At 48.0% G+C, this 23202-nt stretch overlaps 1 protein-coding gene across 1 annotated transcript in view; it reads right to left on the bottom strand.

Moving 5' to 3' along the window:
- The window catches only part of sdf4 (stromal cell derived factor 4), a 74110-nt gene that overhangs the window by 36691 nt on the left and 14217 nt on the right, over positions 1-23202 (bottom strand). Inside the window, exon 2 of the mRNA XM_080215188.1 lies at positions 3351-3487. Within this exon, the coding sequence (XP_080071314.1) occupies positions 3351-3487 (137 nt within the window). The remainder of the gene's footprint in view (positions 1-3350; positions 3488-23202) is intronic.

Below are 23202 nucleotides of genomic sequence, written 5' to 3' on the forward strand. Positions count from 1 at the left end.
AAAGCCCCTCAGGTGAGTGTATACAGTGAACCACATGGATCATAACCACATTGAAGCCCCTCTTGATGAAGACAACTTCAATATCATTTGGAAATGTCTGTGATATTTGTTTGTGTTGAAGCACCTCAGAGTTGAACGTGATCTAGGTAGAAAACATGAACGTTATCGCACTCTGTAGTGGCCATTTTGAAACGTTCCATAGCGTCCTTTCAGATATTTTAAGAACAAAATACACCTTTGCAAAACAATCTCAAAACCACCATTCTAATCAGCTATCAGAGCCCGAAATGAGATTAAAACCAAGCAAACATGAAACAATCGCAGGACAGAAATAGATGAATCGTTATCCGGCTTGTGGAGAGCAATACTGCACCTGATTACCTGGAGTTAAAACATGCACTGCAACAGAAATGGAAACACTGATTTATTATCTAATCTTCAGTGATGCACGAGGCAGGATAAGAGGAGTGTTGTGATTCCTCTGATAAACACTGCTTTCAAACAGAAACAAATCAGGCGGACTTGCAAACAGGCACAAAAAAAACCTGGTATTTAGAAGAGCAGACATTGAAGAATGCATATAAATTCTCAAACAATTGAAATCTTGATGTCACAGAATTAGTCACTGGACTAGCGACAGTTGCAAGCTCTGACAAAGGGTCACCCTGACTCGAAACGTTGGCTCTATTCTCTCTCCACAGATGCTGTCAGACTTGCTGAGATTCTCTGCTTTTGTTTGTAATCTTGGTTGGGAGAGCGAGAGCAGGATTTTCCGTCCCCTCAGCGGCACGTACCTTACGGTGGGAGGGGGCTGGCCGTCAGATAGAGGCGGGATCTTCCAGTCAATGGGCCCTCCGTCCTTCGCACTCTCTTCCGCAGGGGAACGCGCGGTGAGGGGGTGGTGTCGGTGGTTCCGGAAGATCCTGCCGGTGGGAACGGCCGGAGAATTTCGGCTCGCAGTAGAGAAAATGGAGAACTGGAGAAGGATTTCTTACGAGACTGGAATGGAAAGTCATTCCAGAGGATTCAAAGCTGATTTAGTGGCAGTGAACATGGCCAAGCAGAGATGTAAAAGGACAGTGGGCAGAATTTCCTGGTCTTGCTGATGTGGCAAACCAGCCTATAATCTATTGGCTTCGGCAGGACTGGAAGATCAGCAGTGTAAATAACCCCAGTTTTTACCAAGGAGATGAGAGCAGGGCACATGACCCACTAAGTGACCGGTACACCTGCAGAATCCAGGGATTTGATCCGAATGGCTGGTCCTCATTTAAATAAATGTTCCCGGAATCTTGGGGGTGGGAGACAATTTGGAAGCCAGGGACTCACAGGGACAGCCCCAGTCACATTCCTCACACCACACCGATTATCATAGAATAGAAACATAGAATCCCTCCAGTGCAGAACGACGCCATTCAGCCCATCGGGTCTGCACTAACCACAATCTCACCCCGGCCCTATTCCTGTAATCCCACATATTCACCCTGCTGGTCCCCTGACACCGAGGGAGAATTTAGCACGGTCAATCAACCTAGCCCACACATCTTTGGACTGTGGGAGGAAATCGGGGCACCTGGAGGAAACCCACGCAGACATGGAGAGAACGTGCAAGCTCCACACAGACCCAAGGCTGGAATTGAACCCGGGTCGCTGGCGCTGTGAGGCAGCAATGCTAACCACTGTGCCACCGTGCTGATTATAGCTCCGGGTCTCTTGTCAAGGATAAGAAGCTCAGGTATGGCGCGAGCGTAACTGCTTTGGCTGATCAGCAGCTGCAGAGAGAGAAGCCGGAAAACCCTCAGCCATCATCACCAGGAGTGAAAAGCAGCTGGTTTGAGGGACGAAGACATCAGCTCAAGAAACAAGCACCAGGAGAGGGAGTATCACAAAACAGCCTGTGACAGGCCTAAGATGCAGGGGGAGATCATTAAAAACTGATAAAAGAAAGAAAAACAGAAAATGCTGGAAAATCTCAGCAGGTCTGACAGCATCCGTGGAAACAGAATAGAGCCAACGTTTCGAATCTAGATGACCCTTTGTCAGAGCTATAGAGAACAAAAAGAGAGTTTCACTCTCCATTTTTCAGGAAGTGCTTTCACTGGCTCGGAACGTTTGGTAAATTTGGTGAAGTTCAAAGCAAGCTCGAGGAACCACATCTTACCGTCCTCCACAGGTTCTGCCTGATCTAATAAGGATGCTTTGGAGAGCTTGCTTTCTGTTTAAAAGAAAGGGACAGAACACTCAGGGCTCCTGAAGATTTAAGAAACAGGGAATCATTGGAGTGTGCCTTGCTGGTGATAGCGGTCTTTGGAAAATCTTGGGAGTGGAACAAGTTTCGATAGACTTGGGAAGATTTAACCTGGCTTGGTGGGTAGAAGTGAACTTATGCTGGAGAGGCACGAATGAGTTCCTATAAAGCTACACTGCTTGAAGCATGGCAAACAGTAAAAGGATTTTATAAGTTATGACAGCACTTTTTCTTCAGGTTTATGTACTGTTGGCCAGTTAATTGATGTTTGATCTGTGTTGGTTCCAGTTTGTTACAGTAAAAGTCTTATAATCTGCATAACATAAGAACATAAGAAATAGGAGCAGGAGTAGGCCATCTAGCCCTTCGAGCCTGCCCCGCCATTCAATAAGATCATGGCTGATCTGAAGTGGCTCAGTTCCACTTTCCCGCCCTCTCCCCATAACCCTTAATTCCCCTGCGTACCAAAAACCTATCTACCTGTGTCTTAAATATATTTAGCAAGGTAGCCTCCACCACTTCAACGGGTAGAGAATTCTAGAGATTCACCACCCTTTGAGTGAAGAAGTTCCTCCTCAACTCCGTTCTAAACTGCGCCCCCCCCCTTATCATGAGGCTGTGCCCTCTAGTCCTGCTGTCCTTTGAGTGGGAAGAATCTCTCTACCTCTACCCTATCCATCCCCTTCATTATCTTATACGTCTCTATAAGATCCCCCCTCATTCTTCTAAACTCCAATGAGTACAGACCCAGTCTATTTAGTCTCTCTTCATAGTCCAATCTGGAATCTTGTTCTTTGGTTCTTCCGTCAGTCGCTGAGAAATGAATCTTTTGTTTTTAAAAAGTTACCCACCTACTGTGGGCCATTTAGCTCCATAAGCAATTCTTTTGAATATATTTCATCACTGGAGTGCATCACTCAACTACGAATATATCCCAGTTAGAGCATCCCAAGAAACATAGGGAAAACAGACACTGAGCTAATGGAAAGATAAGGGAGAATGGTTAACAGAGGTGGGTTTTAAAAAAGGAGGTTGTTATAGGTGGAAGGTTGGGTGGAGAGGTTTGGGGAGGGATCTCAAATTCACAAATCAACCGCATTACCATTTCCGTCAGGGTCTACAGCTTTGAAGTGTAGCTTGTTCTCCTCTGTGGCCTGTTGGAAATGCTCCTCGGTCTTTTCCATAATCCATCGCTGCATCTCACTCGCACTAATTTTCTTGTCAGCATTGGCATCAACCCTGAAGAAAAGGAAGACAGTGAACGTTACTGCCCGACAGAAAACAGCTCTTTGGCACGACAGCTTATGGTCTTATATCAGTGAGGGATTCAAGAGTTATGGGAATACGGTGGGAAAGTGGAGTTGAGGACGATCAGAACAATTACGGTCTCATTGAGTGGAGCAGATGGGCTGAATGGCCTACTCCCGCTCCTACGTCTTGACCTAGTGGTAGGGGATGGGGATATGGCTAAGGTATTGAATAACTTTTTTGTTTCTGTCTTCACGGAGGAGGACGTGAATAATTTGCCGGGTGTTGGCGATGGAAAGGTGGTAGGACTGGAGGGTCTTAATGACATTACTGTTACTACAGAGGCGGTGCTCGACAGACTGGAGGGGCTGATTGTGGACAAGTCCCCAGGACCAGATGGAATGCATCCGAGGGTTCTGAAAGAAATGGCGGAGGTTATAGTGGATGCCTTGGTGGTTATTTTCCAGACGTCGCTGGATTCCGGGGAAGTGCCGGAAGATTGGAAAGCGGCTAATGTTACGCCGTTGTTTAAGAAGGGTGCCAGGCAAAAGGCAGGGAATTATAGGCCAGTTAGTTTAACGTCTGTGGTAGGTAAAATGCTAGAATCCGTCATTAAGGAGGAAATCGCGAGGCATCTTGAAGGCAATTGCTTGATAGAGCAGACGCAGCACGGTTTCATTAAAGGGAAGTCGTGTCTGACAAATTTACTGGAGTTCTATGAGGATGTGTCTAGGGCGGTGGATAGAGGAGAGCCGGTGGATGTGGTCTTTCTGGATTTTCAGAAGGCGTTTGACAAAGTACCTCACAAGAGGTTATTGCAGAAGGTCAGGGGACTTGGAGTTGGGGGTAGGGTGTTAGCGTGGATAGAGGATTGGTTGTCAAATAGGAGGCAGAGAGTGGGGGTCAACGGGTGCTATTCGGATTGGCGGATGGTGACCAGTGGAGTGCCCCAGGGGTCGGTGTTGGGGCCTCAGCTTTTTACCATTTATATAGATGATCTGGAGGAGGGAACCGAGTGTAGGGTGTCGAAATTTGCGGATGACACCAAGATTGGGGGAACGGCAAATTGTGCGGAGGGTGTGGAGAGTCTGCAGAAGGATCTAGATAGGCTGGGCGAATGGGCCAGGAAATGGCAAATGGAATTTAATGTTGGCAAGTGTGAGGTGGTCCACTTTGGTAGGAAGAATGGTAAGAAGGACTATTACTTACGGGGCGAAAAACTGCAGCAGGCGACGGTGCAGAGGGACCTCGGGGTGCTTGTGCATGAGTCGCAAAAACCCAGCTTGCAGGTGCAGCAGGTGGTCAGGAAGGCGAATGGGATGCTGGCCTTCATAGCGAGGGGGATTGAATATAAAAGTAGGGAGGTCTTGCTGCAGCTGTATAGGGCATTGGTGAGGCCGCAACTGGAGTACTGTGTGCAGTTTTGGGCGCCGCACCTGCGCAAGGATATTTTGGCCTTGGAGGGAGTGCAGAGGAGGTTTACTAGGCTGATACCGGAGTTGAGGGGGTTGAACTATGAGGAGAGGCTGAATAAACTAGGCTTGTACTCGTTGGAGTTTAGAAGAATGAGGGGAGATCTCATTGAGACGTATAAGATGATGAATGGGATGGATAGGATAGAGGTGGAGAGACTCTTCCCACTGAAAAAAGACAGTAGGACTAGGGGGCACAGCCTCAAGATAAAGGGGGGGTGTTTTAGAACGGAGTTGAGGAGGAACTTCTTCACTCAAAGGGTGGTGAATCTCTGGAATTCTCTACCCGTTGAAGTGGTGGAGGCTGCCTCGCTAAATATTTTCAAGAAGCGGGTTGATGGGTTTTTGATAAGAGAGGGGATTAAGGGTTATGGGGAGAGGGCCGGAAAGTGGAACTGAGCCACGACAGATCAGCCATGATCTTATTGAATGGCGGGGCAGGCTCGAAGGGCCAGATGGCCTACTCCTGCTCCTATTTCTTATGTTCTTATGGATACATACAAAAAGGCATCTGTTCGATTAGCTCTCTTGGTCAGCAAGGTGGCACAGTGGTTAGCACAGTTGCCTCACAGCACCGGTTCACAGTCTGTGTGGAGTTTGCACATTCTCCCCCATGTCTGTGTGGGTTTCCTCCGGGTGCTCCAGTTTCCTCTAATGCTCCAAAGTTATGCGAGTTAGGTTGATTGGCCATGCTAAATTGACCTTAGTATCAGGAGGATTGGCAGGGTTAATGTGCGGGGTTGCAGGAGTGGGGCCTGGATGGGATTGCGGTCGCTATGGACTCGATGGGCCGAAATGCCTCCTTTTGCACTGTAGAGATTCTATGATGATTCTCATCACAACCTATTGCTGTCCATGGCTTCACTCATTAACTGGCACGTTTATCAGCGGACAGTATTTGTTTTCTAACTGTCCAAGAGAGGAACCCCTTTTCCCATCACCTTCAAAAATGGTTCAACCCTGATGTAGACAGAAGCAGTCAGGGTAAACAGCTTGAAGACGAATTGATACAAAAAAAAATTCCCAAGTTTCTTGAGGAATGAGATGCCAAACATGGATTTACGGCTGACAAGATTAAACAATGTATTATATTCAAAAGTGTCTGTTGGGGAAGGGCAGAACTGGAGCTAATTTTTACTCTGTTGATTTACAGGGTGAAATGGGAGAAGCAGATACCTAACTACCCTCTCCATACCCAAAACTCGCGCTACGTCCCCTTTGACCCTGTGCTCCCCAACCCCCGTAGCTCCTAATCCAGCAATGCACAAAATTCTCACTTTGTGAGAATGATGCCCTCCACCTGCGCGTAATTACATTGATTGCAATCAGCTTTCCAGGCAAATTAAACAACCTTACTAAAATTACAAAGTAAACCTCAACTTACAATGTCCAAGTTGTGTTTAGATGTGTTGTACAATTTGTCTGTTTAGCTGGATGGTGCTTTTGTTTTAATAAGGCCTTGATTCTCCAAAGAGGAGCGACACCTGGAATCTGGCAACTGGTACAATTTGTATTTATGTTTGAGAAATCAAGCTAGTTGCCTGGTGAGGACTGAGCATATTGGGCTTCTGGCCTCCCCACACTGAAGGCCCAGACCACTGCGATCCCCTGGTTACGTGGGCAAGTCTTTGGATTCAATAGCATTGGGTTTGGGCAGTGATCCTGGTCTCTGGGATGAGGGAGAGACTCGCAAGTGAGCGATCGGGCTCCTGGAGACAGGGGTCAGGGGCTGAGGGGCAGGAGAGTGCTTGGAAAGGGAGATCAAGAGTTGTAATAGGAATGATATCTGTGGTAAACACTTTGCATATGTCTTTTTAAAAAAAAAATGCAATGTTCAGTAATGAAGAGGGGAACAGTCAGCTTCAGATCCAATGATAGTGCTTAGAAGTTAAAAAAAAACACTACAAACAGGCATTATATCACTCTATCATGTATAAGCATGGCACAGTAATTAAGAGCAGCGCAGTGGCAAGTGGTTAGCACTGCTAGGATCTGGGTTCAATTCCCAGCTTGGGTCATTGTCTGTGTGGAGTTTGCGTGTTCTCTCCTTGTCTGTATTAGTTTCCTCCGGGTGCTCTAGTTTCCTCCCACAGTCCAAAAGACGTGCTGGTTAGGTGCATTGGCCATGCTAAATTCTTCCTCAGTGTACCCGAACGTGTGCCGGAGTCTGGTGACTAGTTTAATTTTAATTTATTATCAGTCATGCGTAAGGCTTACATTAACACTGCAATGAAGTTACTGTGAAATTCCCCAAGTTGCCACAGTCCGGCACTTGTTCGGGTCAATGTGCCCAACCAGCACGTTTTTTGGACTGTGGGAGGAAACTGGAGCACCTGGAGGAAACCCACAGACATGGGGAGAACATGCAGCCTCCGCACAGACAGTGACCCAAGCCGGGAAGCGAACCCAGGACCCACCGTGCTGCCCTTATGCATGCTGAGAGTACTCTGTATATCCAATACTTGTAAATAAAGAAATTCTGGTGAAGGAACTTCCGTCTCCGAGGACTTATTACACTTATCTCCAATCCCTCATTGGTCTGGCTCCTTTCAGAAACTCTGCAACATCCTCCAAGATCTCTGCCCCCTTCCAATTCTGGCCTGTTGCACATCATCAATTTTAGTTGCTCCATCTCTCAGTTGAAGTGTTTCTTCAACTGCCTAACTCCTGGAATTCCCTCTGCAAACATCTCCACCTCTTTCTCTTTAATTTTGATGCTCTGTAAAACTCATCACTTTGACCATACCTCAGGTCACCTGTCCGAGTATCTCTTAATGTGCCTCGGTGTCAAAGTTCTGTTTGATTCTCTCTGGATTACACACCTAGGGATGTTTTACAACATTACCAGTCACTACGTGAAAACAAGCTGAAGTTCAGAAGCAACTGTAACAGGGTTGGTATCACTCTCAGCTTTGAGGCACAAGTGTTTGGGGCTTGACACTCCCAATAGCCCACTGAGGGAGTGCTGCACTGTCAGAGGGTGCCGCCTATTGGATGAGATCCTAAACGAAATCCGACTGCCTGGTGGGGTGCAGTAAATGGTCCCAGTAGGTGAGTTACCCCTGGTGTCCCAGTCCAAGATTTATCACCTCATCAACTTGGCAAAGAGCAGATTGCCTGCTGTTTGTGGGATCTTGCTGTGCATAAATTGGTTGCTACATTTCCGACCTTACAACAATGACTAAGAGTTTAATTGGCTGAAAACTGATTTGAGATCATGTCTGGTGGTCGCAAAAAGTGCAACATAAACCTCTGTGTTTTTCTAATTAGTGGCTCTTTCTATACCCAATGCAATTTGGAGTTGGTTTCACCTGTGGAGTTGTTACACTTAGGCTGAGGAGAGAACATGAAAGATAAGGAAGAAAACCGCCACCCTGAAACAAAAATGCAAGGATCACCTTTTTGATAAGAGAAAGCTGCCTTCCCCTTTTCTAACACTGACAAACACAATCAAAGCAGTGTCATATGGGATCTTTTCCATCCACAAGACAATGGCACAGTGATTAGCACTGCTGCCTCGCAGTGCCAAAGACCTGGGTTCGACTCCCAGCTCGGGTCACTATCTGTGTGGAGTCTGCATGCTCCCCTCCCTCAGTTCAAAGATGTGGGGGTTAGGTTGTCCATGTTAAATGCGTGGGTGTATGGGGATAGAGGGGAGGGGCCTGGGTGAGATGGTGCAGGTTTGACGGGCCGAATGTAGAGATTCTTTGGCTCAGGCAGACTGGCGGGGGGGGGGGGGGGGGGGGGAACAGTTACAGCTTAATGCATCATGCATTAGCTATGCAGTGCTGCAGCAACAGTGCAGCACTCTCTCAGCACTGCACTAACTTGTCAGCCTTGATTTTTGTGTTCAGACCCTGGAGGGAGACTTGAACCGAGAGCCGGGCGACTCAGGGGCAAGTGTGCTCCCAGCTGAGCCACAGCTGACCCAGACCAACAGCTCGCCTACATAGGGTGACTTTTCAGAGAGTAAGATTTGTATTTCCAGCATTTTCCATCTTCAGTGCAAGATGAACGAGGGCGTAAGGAAATCTTGCTCAAAACCACAACCAGGTAAAGTACCAACCCAGAAGGAAACTGTCTGTGCTTTGTAACTACACCTTCATCTGCTGTGGGTGTAAAAGGCAAGGTGGCTACCATATAAAATCCATATCTTTATCATTCTTTCCTAAAATCTCAGTCTTCTGCCAGCCAGTCTTCTCCTTTGATATAGTCTCAGTGTTATCTTAAATCAGTCTCTGTGTCTCTTCGCCTCCCCCCCAACCTCCTCCACACACCAAAATCGGGTGAGTAGACAGGAAACCTGTTTCCACGTCTCTCTGAACGCTGACTAGGAGCTTTTATACCACTGCTGGCCACAGGTTACCCTTGCAAGCAAGCAGACATCAAGATTTCCCTTGGCTCGATCACTAGTAATTATAACGAAGGGGTTGAATTTAACATTAACTGCTCCTTTCAGCCGGCACTAATACTCTGATGTAGCACATTTCCAATGTTCAACAAACTTTTCCCATATCCTTCATGTTTTGATGTTCATTATTCTCGTTATTTGACTACATTGTTCAACTTCCCTTTTTTTATTCGTTCAGGGGACATGGGCGTCGCTGGCTGCCCACCATTTATTGCCCCTGGGAAGGACTGCTTCATGCTTAGGTCAATATAGGATGAAGCGACTGGTATTACTTGGTTGAGAGGATACTGGGACGACTGTGTTCATTGTCGCCCACTGACCGGCCTGAATCAGTGAATCCCTACAGTGCAGGAGGAGGCCATTCGGCTCATTGGGCCTGCACCGACAATAATCCCACCCAGGCCCTATCCCCATAACCCCGGGTATTTACCCCTTGACACTAAGGGATAATTGAGCCTGGCCATTCAACCTAACCCGCACATCTTTCGGACTGTGGGAGGAAACCGGGGCACCTGGACAAAACCCACGCAAACACGGGATGCACGAGCAAACTCTATACAGTTACCCAAGGCCGGAATTAAACCCTGGTGCTGTGAGGCAGCAGTGCTAAACACGTTCCTCTGATACACAATGTTCAAGCGACACAACGTCCCCGATACAATGACGATCAATGCATCACAGGAGCTTGACCCTGATTGTTTGTGGAAGTTTAAGTTTACTTATTCATTAGTGACACAAGTAGGCTTACATTAACACTACAATGAAGTCACTGTGAAAATCCCCTAGTCACCACACTCTGGTGCCTGTTCGAGGGAGAATTTAGCACGGCCAATGCACCTAACTAGCACGTCTTTTGGACTGTGGGAGGAAGCCGGAGCCCCCAGAGGAAACCCACGCAGACACAGGGTGAACGTGCGGACTCCACACAGACAGTGACCCAAGCCGGGAATCGAACCCAGGCCCCTGGCGCTGTGGGGCAACAGTGCTAACCACTGTGCCACCTACAGGGTGTTCAAAAGGAAATTAGTGGGGGCAAATTGGAGCTGCTCTGTAGCAAGGACATCAGAAACAGTTCTATTTGTCCTTTGCCGCTGGGGCTATTTTTAACATGTCGCTTTCAGCGAACTGCTGGGGGTGTTACCAGCAAAGACTCTGGCCCCGTAGAGAAAAACAGGTGAAGAAAATAAGTCTCGGCACCTGAAAAGAACTTACATTAATCTAGCGCCACGTGGATGAAGCATCCCACGGTGCACGAGAGAGGACGATGGAAAAATCTGCCAGTAGCAGAGGTGTAATATAGCATTAGAAAAAAGTACTGATTCAACGGATGGAGGAGAGATTAGATAACAATTGACAAAGGCAGCCGGGGGAGCGTAGGTGGTTTAATATAATGAACTCTCAACAAAGCAATTCAAAGCATAAATTTAGATCAAAAGCAGACATCCGAGGGTGGGGAAGATTTCAATGTTTAGAAAGTATTCTAATATCACACTTGTAAAAGTTTTAGTGCCAGGAAATGTACTATTTCGAAATTAATATCCCTCTCAGTGCACGCCTTGAAATGAGGTTAAATGTGTACAGTGCCTCGTAAACGTCTTTCACCCTCTCCCTGCAACATTCAACATTATTTCCAGTGTTTGTGGAATCTTAACTAATTTGAATCATCTTTATACCATCGGAGTTTCCCAATGCTCTTAAAGTGGCACCTCTTCTCCCCCTCCTCCCGCCACTGCATACACAGCGACTTCCATCTCCCCAGACAGGACACAGACATCCACCCCACCCTCACGCACCAGACAGACGCAGCCACTCGCTTCCACACCTAGACACACACACACAGACACACACAGACACAGACACACACAGACACAGACACACACAGACACAGACACACACAGACACAGACACACACAGACACAGACACACACAATCCTCAGTCTACGACGGAGTTCACCCGGGAACAGTTTTCTGGTTAACAGTGGCTGTGAACAAGATATGAAATAGCTGGGACAGCGTTCTGAGGAGACGGCTTTCTAGAATTTCAATTTAAGAGTCCATTCCAGAGCAGTCTTCAAACAACCAAGCAATCGGGCTGTGGCCAAGTAGAATCATAGAATGCAAACAGTATAGGAGGAGGCCATTCGGTCCATCAAGCCTGCACTGACAACTATTCCTCCCCACCCCCGGCCCCTGTTGCCGTAACGCCATGTACGACCCCGCTAATCCCCTTAACCTACACATCTTGGGACACTAAGGGCCAATTTAGCATGGCCACTCCATCTAAACCGCACATCTTTGGCATGTTGGAGGAAACCGGAGCACCTGGAGGAAACCCATGCAGACACAGAGAGAATGTGCAAACTCCACACAGACAGTGACCCGAGACTGGAATTGAACCCGGGTCCCTGTCACTGCAAGGCAGCAGTGGTAGCCACTGTGCCGCCCCAGTGTGACCGATCGTTTGCAATGGCGACCGCCAGCCCATTCAGCTGCCACATTGAGCCACGACATCGCGACCATGAGTAGCGGCAGAGAGGGAAGGAAGAGGAAGTACATCCCGAACTCCGGATCCCATTGGCGTCGGGACATCCCACCCCACCCGCCCAGAATCTGCGGTGGGTGGGAGGGGTCAGTCACATGAAGACCCTCAGGGAGACATTATCCTCCAATCAAGGGACAGCGTTGACAATGACCCTTCCTGGAAAGTGTGTAATTAAGAAAGCCGGAACCACGTCCAGCCAACACAGCAAAATACACAGGACGTCAGGAAATGGTTTCACGCTGAGACTGGATTGTTGCTGGACAAGGAATAGCTGAGTAAGGATAAGGCAATTTAAAAGTGAAAAAAAAAGTATGAACAAACGTGTTTCGAGTGGGTGGAGATAAAAGGTGCAGACGATAGCCAGGAATACATCAACTGTGGGGGAAAGTGATACCAAACAAAACAGCTCCAATCAGCAAGAAACAGAAATGAAACAGAAAGTGATGGTGCTGTCTGCTATTAGTGTCTCATTAATGCCGGAACCTGGAGCCAGAGGAAAAAAGAATGCATTTGGCTTTTGAAATTAATCATTTGTTTGTTCAGAAAACAACTGGAGGTGGTTGCCGGAATCAGGAGCTGCGAGAACTACATCCCCCCCGCTGGGCCAGAAAACTGACTGCCTGGTGCTGAATCTGCAACTTGTCTCTTTGCAGCCACCATCCTCCCCGCAACCCCACCTGCCCGCTCACCCTCAAACAAATGAGGATCCAAGATAGCGCTGGAGCAAGGTGACTTCTTGCAAGCTATGTCCAGCGTACCTTTTAATTCTTTTACTCTTCTTTATGCTTCTAAAACTTCACTGCTCTGCATTTTCTCCTTTCCTTCTCTATGATCGCCATGCTCTGTGTAGCGCGCAAAAACCAACATTTTTCACCATATGCTAATACATGCGACCATAATAAATCCAATCAAATCAAAATGGAGATTCTAGATCCTCCCCTCCTTAGTCTACAAAAGGAATTTTAATTTTTAAAAATTCTGCAATGTCGCAAGTTACTGCCCTCATGCATCAGTTGCTGAAAGAAAGTGTGCAGGTACAGCAGGCAGTAAAGAAGGCAAATGGTATGTTGACCTTCACAGTGAGAGGATTTGAGTATAGGGATAAGGATGTTTTACTGCAATTGTTTACAGGGCATTGGTGAGGCCACACCTGGATTACTGTGTGCAGTGTTGGTGTCCTCACCTGAGGAAGGATGTCCTTGCTATAGAGGAAGTACAGTCAAGGTTTTACTAGGCTGATTCCTGGGATGGCAGGTCTGTCACATGAGGAGAGGCTAAGTCGGTTAGGATTATATTCACTAGAGTTTAGAAGACTGAGAGGAGATCTCAGAAGCTTACAAAATTCTAACAGGGTTAGACAGGGCAGATTCAGAAAGAATGTTCCTGATGGCAGGCGAGTCCAGAACTAGGGGTCAGAGTTTGAGGATAAGGGATAACCCTTTTAGAACTGAGGTGAGGAGAAATTTCTTCACCCAGAGTCATAGAGCAATACAGCAGAGTGGTCCATGCCAAACATGATGCCCTCCCAGCTAGTCCTAATTGCTCACCTATGGCCCACATCCCTCTAATCCTTTCACATCGATGAACTTATCCAAATGTTGCTATTGTACCTGCCTCAACCACTTTCTCTGGCAGCTCATTCCATATACACACCACCCTCTGCATGAAGTTCCCCCTCACCTTAAAGCCTTCTGGTTTTCAATCCCCTACTCTGGGAAAAGACTATGTGTGTTCTTCCTATCTAAGCCCTCATGATTTCATACACCTCAGTAAAGCCACCCCTCATTCTAGCCTGACCAACCTCTCCCTATAACTCAGTCTCACGAGTCCTGGCAATATCCTCGTAAATCTTCCTTGCATTCTTTCCAGGTTATCAATGTCTTTCTTGTAACAGGGTGACTAAAACTGTACCCAATACTCCAAGTACAGCCTCACCAACGACTTGTACAGCTGTAGCACGGCAGACTCCCACGGGGAAATCAATGCAGAGGGAAGGCAAACACGATTGATGCAATGAAATGCATGCGGGTGTCACAAATGCATGCACCACTGTAGGTATTGTCCCAGAGGTGAAAAGCAAATGTAATGACCCACTCCTTCTGCATTAAGAGGTTTCACACTTTCTCAATATCCTTTTAGTTAGCCAGCTTGCGTCTGATCCAGTCACCAGTTAAAAGAGGGACTCTCCCTGAGATATCATGGAATCATAAAAACCCCACAGTGCAGAAAGAGGCCCATCGAGTTTCACAATCTCACCCAGGCTCTACCCCCATATCACTACATACTTACCCGCTAACCCTAACCTACACATCTCAGGACTCTTAAGGGACAATTTTTTAAGCATGGCTAATCAATCTAACCTGCACATCTTTGGAATGTGGGAGGAAACTGGAGCACCCGGAGGAAATCCACGCAGACACGAGGAGAATGTGCAAACTCCACACAGACAGTGACTCAATCCGGGAATCGAACGCAGGTCCCTGGAGCTGTGAAGCAGCAGTGCTAACCACTGTGCCGCCCAATGTCACTGGCCTTGCAGCACATGCACAGGTAACCAGAGCAACAGACCTGGTCATCAACAGAACAAAGATGGATGAAATGACTTTGGAGCCCCAGGCTGATACAATCACTACAGTGCAACAGGATGCCATTTGGCCCATTGAATCTGCATTGAGCACTTTTTATTTAAATTTTACTCAGGCCTTATCCTTGGAACCCCAATGTATTTACCCTGCTAATTCTTCCTAACCTACACATCTTAGGACATTATGGGTTAATTTAGCATGGCCAATCCACCTAATCTGCACATTTTTGGAAATGGGAGGAAATTGGAGTGTCCGGAGGAAACCCATGCAGACATGGGGAGAATGTGCAAACTCCCACACAGACAGTGACCCGAGGCTGGAATTGAACACGGGTCCCTGGTGCTGTGAGGTAGCAGTGCTAACCACTGTGCTGCCCCATCCCTCTCACCATGGTCCATCTAGGGGGTGGGAATCCATAGGAAACCCTTTGGGGATTACATATTCCCAAGAAGGTTTGCCAAGAAATGTAAATGCTTAAACGTGACCAGTTTAGCTGGTTTATAGAGCCGGCTAAAGTGTATAGAGGCATGTCAACACAGCTGTACTCAAAGAAACCAAACTGTATTGTATTTTGTGTAAAATCAAGTTTGAACGGTAATGTGTTTCTGAAAATTTTATGAACGAGGTGTAGTTCTTGGAAATAAAGAAGTGACGATAAAGGAAAGAATGGAAACAAAAGGTTTCTCCTTGTCATGCACCGTCAAAAATTTATTCTTTCATGGGATGTGGGCACTGCCAACAGGCCAGCATTCATTGCCCATCCCCAATTGCCCTTGAACTGAATATTTGGCTGGGCTGTTGCAGAGGACAGTTAAAAGTCAACAACAGTGCTGGAGGCTCGGTGGCACAACGGTTAGCACTGCTGCCTCACCGTGCCAGGGACTCGGGTTCAATTCCAGCTTCGGGTCACTGTCTTCATAGAGTTTGCACATTCTCCCCATGTCCGCGTGGGTTTCCTCCAGGTGCTCCAGTTTCCCCCCACACTCCAAAAGATGTGCAGGTTAGGTTGATTGGTCAAGATAAATTGCCCTTTAGTGTCAGGAGGATTAGCAGGGTAAATATGCGGGATTACGAGGATAGGGCCTGGGTGAGATTGTTGTCGGTGCAGCCTGATGGGCTGAATGGCCTCCTTCTGCATTGTAGGGATACTATGATTCTACACGAAGGTGCCAGATTCGCTGGTCTCCAGCTGCTCTGGGGTCTTGTTCTCAGATCTTCCAATCCCCCTCCAAACAGTAAACCTCAAGAGGGTCACTGCTGTCAGGGGCAACCTCCGAGTCTGTTAGCCTTCAGCAACCATCGATATACAATCTTCCAGAGACCAATCCTCCAGAACAAACCCCCACCTGTCAGCCAGGTCACCTCAAAACAGACCCGAATCCCGAGAAATCAAAGTCCATTCTGCTTTTCCTGGTGTCTGGTTGTTTCTTTACAAATTGACACTGGAGTGAAGCCGAGTGCTAACGGGCAGAGCGCATGGGACAGCGAGCGAGAGAGAATCCAGCTTTGTCATTCTAACACATCCACTGACCAGAAACCACAGCAGATGGCCAACCCACCATCAAACAGAACCACTTCCAAATGGCTTCAGAGGTTTTCTTATCAGGGTGCGCAGCCAGCAAGTGTTTCACAGTCAATTTCTCTTAACGTTTGACGAAATGTCACCTTTCTATAAGTGTTTGAAAGCAGGCTCTCCCACCACAGCAAATCTCTGACAGAGTGATGGTAACACTGTCTTTCAGTCTGTGACTCAGGCTCCTTCTTCAATATGTGTGTGTGTGTGTGTGTGTGTGTGCACGCATGTGCCAGTGTGTACAGACTGGCACACACACACTAGACAGATTTCACTGAAAAGCCTTTCCTGTCCCCAGATATTCTAATGTTAACAGTGCAGGACTCCAACAGGCAAAGCCAGCAACGCTGACCTGGCTGAGGCAAGCGGGTGGAACAGACACTTTCCCCAGGAAAAATGCACTCTGTGTTCAGTAAGGTATATTGCGTAACAGTTCCATTTTTTCTGATGTTCAAATTGAAGAAAGTGCGGTGCAACTCAGTTCCCTTCAACACTGCGTGTGACAGGCTGAGTGACTTCACAATTCCAGGCAATATTTACAATACCAAATGTCAAATGTCCCACCAGCCACAGATTTCCCAAGAACTGGGATAACGACAAAGTACTCCCACTTGGAGTACTGTGTGCAGTTCTGGTTGCCTCACTACAGGAAGGATGTGGAAGCTATTGAAAGGGTGCAGAGGAGATTTACAAGGATGTTGCCTGGATTGGGAGGCATGCCTTATGAAGATAGGTTGAGGGAGCTAGGTCTCTTCTCCCTGGACAGACGAAGGTTGAGAGGCGACCTGATAGAGGTTTATAAAATGTTGAGAGGAATAGATAGGGTGGATTCTTGCAGGCTATTTCCCAGGACTGAAATGGTCGCTACGAGAGGACACTGGTTTAAGGTGCTGGGAAGCAAGTACAGAGGAGATAAACTCAGACTCATAGAACCCTACAGTGCAGATAGAGATGTTAGGGGTAAGTTTTTCACTCAGAGGGTGGTGAGTGAGTGGAATCGGCTGCCGTCGGTGGTGGTAGGCGAACTCACTGGGGTGTTTTAAAAGACTTCTGGATGAGTACGTAGGATCTAATGGGATTGGGAGTCACAGGTAGTTCTATGGCCTGGTAGGTATGGATATGATTGGCGCAACTTGTGGGCCGGAGGGCCTGTTTGTGCTGTAGTGTTCTATGTTCTAAAGTGACTCACTGGAATCCAGAGAGAGCGTGCAGAGGGACAGGGAGTGAAAGACTGAAGGGGAAGGAGAGAGAGAGAAACAAAAAGAAGAAGAGAAAGCACAAGAGAAAGAGTGGGAAGGGAGAGAGGGCAGGAAAGCAGGAGGGCCCGGCTTGATGGAAGATTGCAGGAAACGCGAGGGCGCAGGAGGGCACGGGCAAGGCGGAGGACACAGGAAAGCGGGAGGGCACAAGGCAGCTGGAAACTGCCTGCCATCTCGGTACATTTTCCACCAATGGCGTTCTCTTTCAAGTTTAGCCACTGTTGGAACGTAGGAAACGTGGCAGCCAATCCATGCCCTGCTCTTCTGCAAAATAGCGCCATTGGATCTTTCGCAGCCAATGGAAGAGGGAGGCTGGGCCTTGGTTTAGTGTCTGATGCAAAAGGCAGCAGCTCAGACAATGCAGCACTCCCTCAGTACTGCCTGCCAGGACCAACCTCAAGCCTGGTGCTGCTGTGGGATTTGAACCCAGACCCTCGGGACTTTCCGAGGCGAGTGTGCTGCACTGCGGGGGAGGGATGAAGTCTTCGGTGAAGGCTGATAGTTGTATCTGAATGCTTGCCGCAGTGGAGAGCATGGAGCAACTTGGCACAGGGCCTTGCTCACAGAGCCTTCTCAGGTTCACAGGGGGTCCGTCAATCTGCTCACTGGGGGCATCACCGTGGGGAAGTGGCAGCATGGAGCACGAATTCTCTTTTCTTTCTCGGGGGAGGGCATCAATCCTGTCCCCGACCTCTTCCAGCTGTTGCCTTCCAGCCACCCATGCCAAGATGGTGAAGCCAGACCTCTAGGGCCCAGAACTACTCGAGGCCCCCCCTCCCCCCGCCACGCACCCTGAAGGTCAGCAGCCTCCAACCAGCCATACTGCAGCTACTGAGAGGCCACCTAATAGGAGCACTCGGAGAGATAAAGCCAGACACTCAGAGTGCCCAAGCCTGCTCAGGTTACCCTTATTTGCACATTTTAATGATTTAATTTGACTTTGCAGTTGATGTTGGTATTAATTTCTGTGAACTGTGGGAGGAACCAAGACGTCACTGTGGCCAGTGAGATGGTGAGTCAGAGTCTGGGGAGGTATAATTGCAGATTTTTCTCATGAATAATCTGATCACATCACTCCCCACCTGAAAGGTCTGTGGCCTCCACTTCCTCGTACACTTCCTCCTCCTCTGCAGGCTGGTGAGCTTGGTCCCCGTGGGCCTGGAAGCAAATTCGGTCAGCACGATATTTTAAGTGCGTCCGATAACGTCTGCAGACCAGGGCGGCTCTGGTAGACGACTGAAATTTTAGCCAATGATAGGAATGGGGCAGACATTCAGGATAAACAAGCTGGCGAATGACCTGGCATCATCGCGATCGGGAGGGACATCATGGTGTCTTTACATAGTGCTGATGGTGGGTGGGGGTGGGCAGGAGGGGAAGGATCCTTCTTGCCATTTAATGTCACATCCAGCTGCACGAGGTTAAGACAGTACTTTTATTAGAGTGGAGAGTTCCAAACAGCATTGAACCCCACCATGTGGTCAGTGTTCATTGGCTTCCTCCTTCTGTCGGGCATGTTTGCAAACATCCTGGACCCCGTTTAGAAACCTTAGCTAGCCATATACTAGGATCCCTACAGTGCAGAACAGGCTATGCAGCCCATCGAGTCTGCACACTCCAGGGTATTTTATCCAAGTCCTGTTCCTCTGCCCTATCCCCACAAACCCAACACGTTTCCCACGGCCAATTCCCCCCCAACCTACACTTCTTGGGACGCTAAGGGGCAATTTCCCACAGCTAATCCACCTAACCAGCACATCTTTTGGATTATGGGAGGGAACCAGGGCACCCGGAGGAAACCCATGCAGACACGGGGAGAACGTGCAAACGCCACACAGGCAGTGACCCTGAACAAAAATACCCATTGATGGGCCCCAAGCTTAACCCGGTGTATTTTCTATTTTTGTCCTACAGTTAGCCTTATTAGCTCACTGATCTATGCTTCAGGTTAATGCATTGCTCTAGCACAAGAACCTGCCAAAGAATGCTGGGCCAGCATTTATTGCCCATCCCAAACTGCCCTTAAATTGAGTGGTGCACTGGGCAATCTCAGAGGGCAGCTGAGAGTCAACGACATTGCTATAGCTCTGGACTCACATGTAGGCCAGACAGGCAGATTTCCTTCCTTAAAGGGACATTAGTGAACCGGATGGGTTTTGAAAATCAACAATGGTCATTTTTTTTATTGAATTAAAATTTCACCAGCTGCCAAGGTGGGATTCAAAGAATCCCAGAGCATAACCCTCACTAACCTAGTGACAATACCACAAACCCATGAGTCACACACAAGCTCAGATTTCCTCTACGACGCAAGGTCGATTACTTAACAGAGAAAAACTGAACGTCTAGATAACACCCAAAGCTTCAAACAGTTCAACTCTTCCCCCTGGTGGAGAAGACAAAAGAAAGAATTTGCATTTCCATAATACGTTTCACAGGAGATCCCAGGGATTCCACAGCCGATCGACCGTAGGCTGTTTGTAACCTGGAGAGACAGAGACAGAGACAGACAGGCGCACACACACAGGCGCACACACACAGGCGCACACACACAGGCGCACAGTCTCCATGTTCAAAAATGAATTAAATAACAAACAGATCTTTTTTTTACCCCAGAGGGGCTGGTGGGAGAATAAACATGGACAAGGACACAGGGAAAAGACCAGTTTGTGTGAAAATGTTGCTTACTGTCATTGCTGCCCCTGCCTTTGATTTGTGGTCAGATTTAAACTGCACTAGTAAAGGAGAAACTCATTACAGGAGAGGTGACTCAATCTCAGAGATGTGAAGGTGTCGGCGTTGGACCGTGGTGGACAGGGTGAGACACCAGGTTATAGTCCAACGGGTTCATTTGAAATCACAAGCATTGGTGGTGACTTTGCTGGATGAAGGAGCAACGCTCTGGGAGCTTGTGATTCCAAATAAACATGTTGAACTTTAACTTTATCTTTTTACTGACCTTCGCAGTCAGCAGTGAGTGCCCTTGCTTTGCTGCTGGCTGGGAAGTGTAGGCCGCTGCTATTTATTGCCCATTCCTAGTTGCCTGAGAGTAGTTGAAAGTCAATCACATTGCTGTGACTCTGGAGTCAGAAGTAGGCCAGACCAGGTAAGGATGGCAGATTTCCTTCCCTAAAGGACGTTAGTGAACCAGGTGGGATTTTCCGACAACGGTTTCACAGTCATCAGTAGATTCTTAATTCCAAATATTTTATTGAATTCAAATTGCCGTGGTGGGATTTGAACCTGGCTCCCCAGAACATTAGCCAAGTTTCTGGATTAATAGTCTAGCGACAAGACCATTAGGCCATCACCTCCCGTCTGTTAGTTGTGGTCAGAGGAGGACAGGTAGTGGAGTTGGCCATTTTCCCACACAGTGAAGGGGCCATTTTCTCAATAGATTGCACCTCTTCTGATCACCAATCCTCCCAAAACCATTTGCCCACACATGTTGAAATTCAGCATTTGGAGCCCGGTCCCAAGACCTTCCTCATTTTAGCAATGACTGGGCAACGAAAATTGGGAAACGAGGGGACGTGGGGAGCCACGCTGGGATGGCTCTATAATGAATAAGCACCTTCTGAAAAATTTTCCCAGAGACCAAGTGCCCACTCACTCCCAGTCAGCCAATTAGTGGGGTCACAGCCTCACTATGGGCCAATTTGTGATGGTAGCAGTATTTCCCTACCTTGCCTGTTCCCCCCCACCACTGTGCGCAGATCCAGCACCTCAATTCCTTCAACCTCCTGGTGGCTAACCAGGGGTCAGGTCAGCACCAGTGGCTTCCTGCCCCGGTGTGAGGGGCGCAGGGGACGCAAGGCCGCAACCTTGATCGTTACTACCCTAGCAAAGGCCTGAAGCCAGCACAATGGCCCAGCCAGCTTCGATCCACGTGAATCTACTGGCAATGCAGCTACCTGAGGGAGGTCTCCAAGTTGGGGCACCCTCACAATCGCCTGCCTCGACACCACCCAGCTTTCCCCAATGGGTCTGGTAAAATAACAAGACCAACATTGCCTTATGAACACGTTAAACCTTTGTCCACGGTGATCAGTACATAGGGGCATGTACTGGAGTAGGCCATTCAGCCCACTTCACCATTCAATAAGATCATGGTTGATCTGTGGCCCAACTCCACGTACCTGCCCTAAGCCCCATCTCTCAATACCACTGCTCAATAACAATGGGTGGGATTTTATGGCCTCACTCATTCCGAAACCATAAAATACCACCTGAGGACAGCAGACATCCCCATTGTCCGCTCCTATTCCCATGGCAGGTGGGGCGGTAAAATTCCAACCGTAGTGTCTACCCCAGACTTAAACCTAAGAATTGAACCAGCATCCACCGTTGTTTAAGGAAGAGAGTTCCAAACCTCCATCACTCTGTGTGTAGAAGTGTTTTCTAACCTCTCTCCTGAATGGCTTGGCCTGAATTTTTAGACTGTGATCCCTGGTTCCAGAGCCCTGAACTAATGGAAACAATTTATCCTCATCCTCTCCACTCCTGTAAATATTTTGCAGACTTCAACCAGATCACCCCTCAACCTTCTGAATTTGTCTAATCTCTCCCCGTAACTTAATCCCTGAAGTCCAGATATTCTTGTAAACCTGCGGTGAGCTCCCTCCAGGACCAAAACTTCCTTCCTAAACTTTGGTGTCCACACCTGCTCATAGTACTGAGAGTCTGTCCTAACTAGAGTTTTGTGCATAACATTTGCATCCCTATACTGCAGCCCTTTTGATATGAAGGCCAGCATTGGGTGGCACAATGTAAAGCAGCATTGTGTCAATCACGTCGCCAGGGACCCGGGTTTGATTGCCGGCTTGGGCCACTGTCTGTGCGGAGTTTGCATGTTCTCCCCGTGCCTGCGTGGGTTTCCTCCCACAGTCTGAAAGACGTGTGGGTCAGGTGGATTGGCCATGCTAAATTGTCAGGGGGACTGACTAGGGTAAATGCATGGGGTTATGGGGATAGGGCCTGGGTGGGATTGTGGTTGGTGCAGTTTCGATGGGCCAAAGGGCCTCCTCCTGCACTGCAGGGAATCTATGATTCATTCCATTGGCCTTCTGAACTCTTTGTCACAGCGCCTGTCCCTACATCAACAAGCACATAGGGTTAATTCTATAGGATCAGTGAGTACGCAGCTGCAACATTCCAAAACGCCCCGCGACGCCCCAAATCCAAACGCCCCGCGACGCCCCAAATCCAAACGCCCCGCGACGCCCCAAATCCAAACGCCCCGCGACGCCCCAAATCCAAACGCCCCAAATCCAAACGCCCCGCGACGTTCTAAAGAAAAGTCAATCCGCCTTATTCCCCAATGTTGACGGATCCTTAACAAAAAATTTCCAGGATCTGGATCTGCATTTTAACCGGTTCTTCTTTGGGTCGTAACCCATCAATGTACCAAGTTTTGTTGGAATCTGTCCATTAGTTTCCCAGGTATATTGTTTGTAGACAAACAGATGGGCAAACAAGGTTGAAAGCATTCCCGCTGCCTGATTTCAGTGGGGTCCAGTGACTGCAAAGCCAACAAACTAGCTCAAACTTCATACATCTGACTGAAGAATGCCAAGATCTCATTCAGTGATCTTCAACCTGTGTGAGCGCAGTTTAAATTATTCATTGAAATGACAGGTATGAGTTGGTCCCCAATGAGACATTCGTTGAAACATGCTGCAGGAATCCTGGTGGCTCTGTGACCACTTCTCCTCAACTCACACTCACATGTATTACAACCTTGAACACCTAGATAACAAGGACACCTATGTCCAATTCCTATTTATTGACTACAGCTCAGCCTTCAACACTATTATTCCCACAAAATTCATCTCCAAACTCCATGGCCTGGGCCTCGGCACCTC

Source organism: Carcharhinus amblyrhynchos, chromosome 30 (genome assembly GCF_965287045.1).
Source record: "Carcharhinus amblyrhynchos chromosome 30, sCarAmb.v2.hapA, whole genome shotgun sequence".
Taxonomy (NCBI): domain Eukaryota; kingdom Metazoa; phylum Chordata; class Chondrichthyes; order Carcharhiniformes; family Carcharhinidae; genus Carcharhinus; species Carcharhinus amblyrhynchos.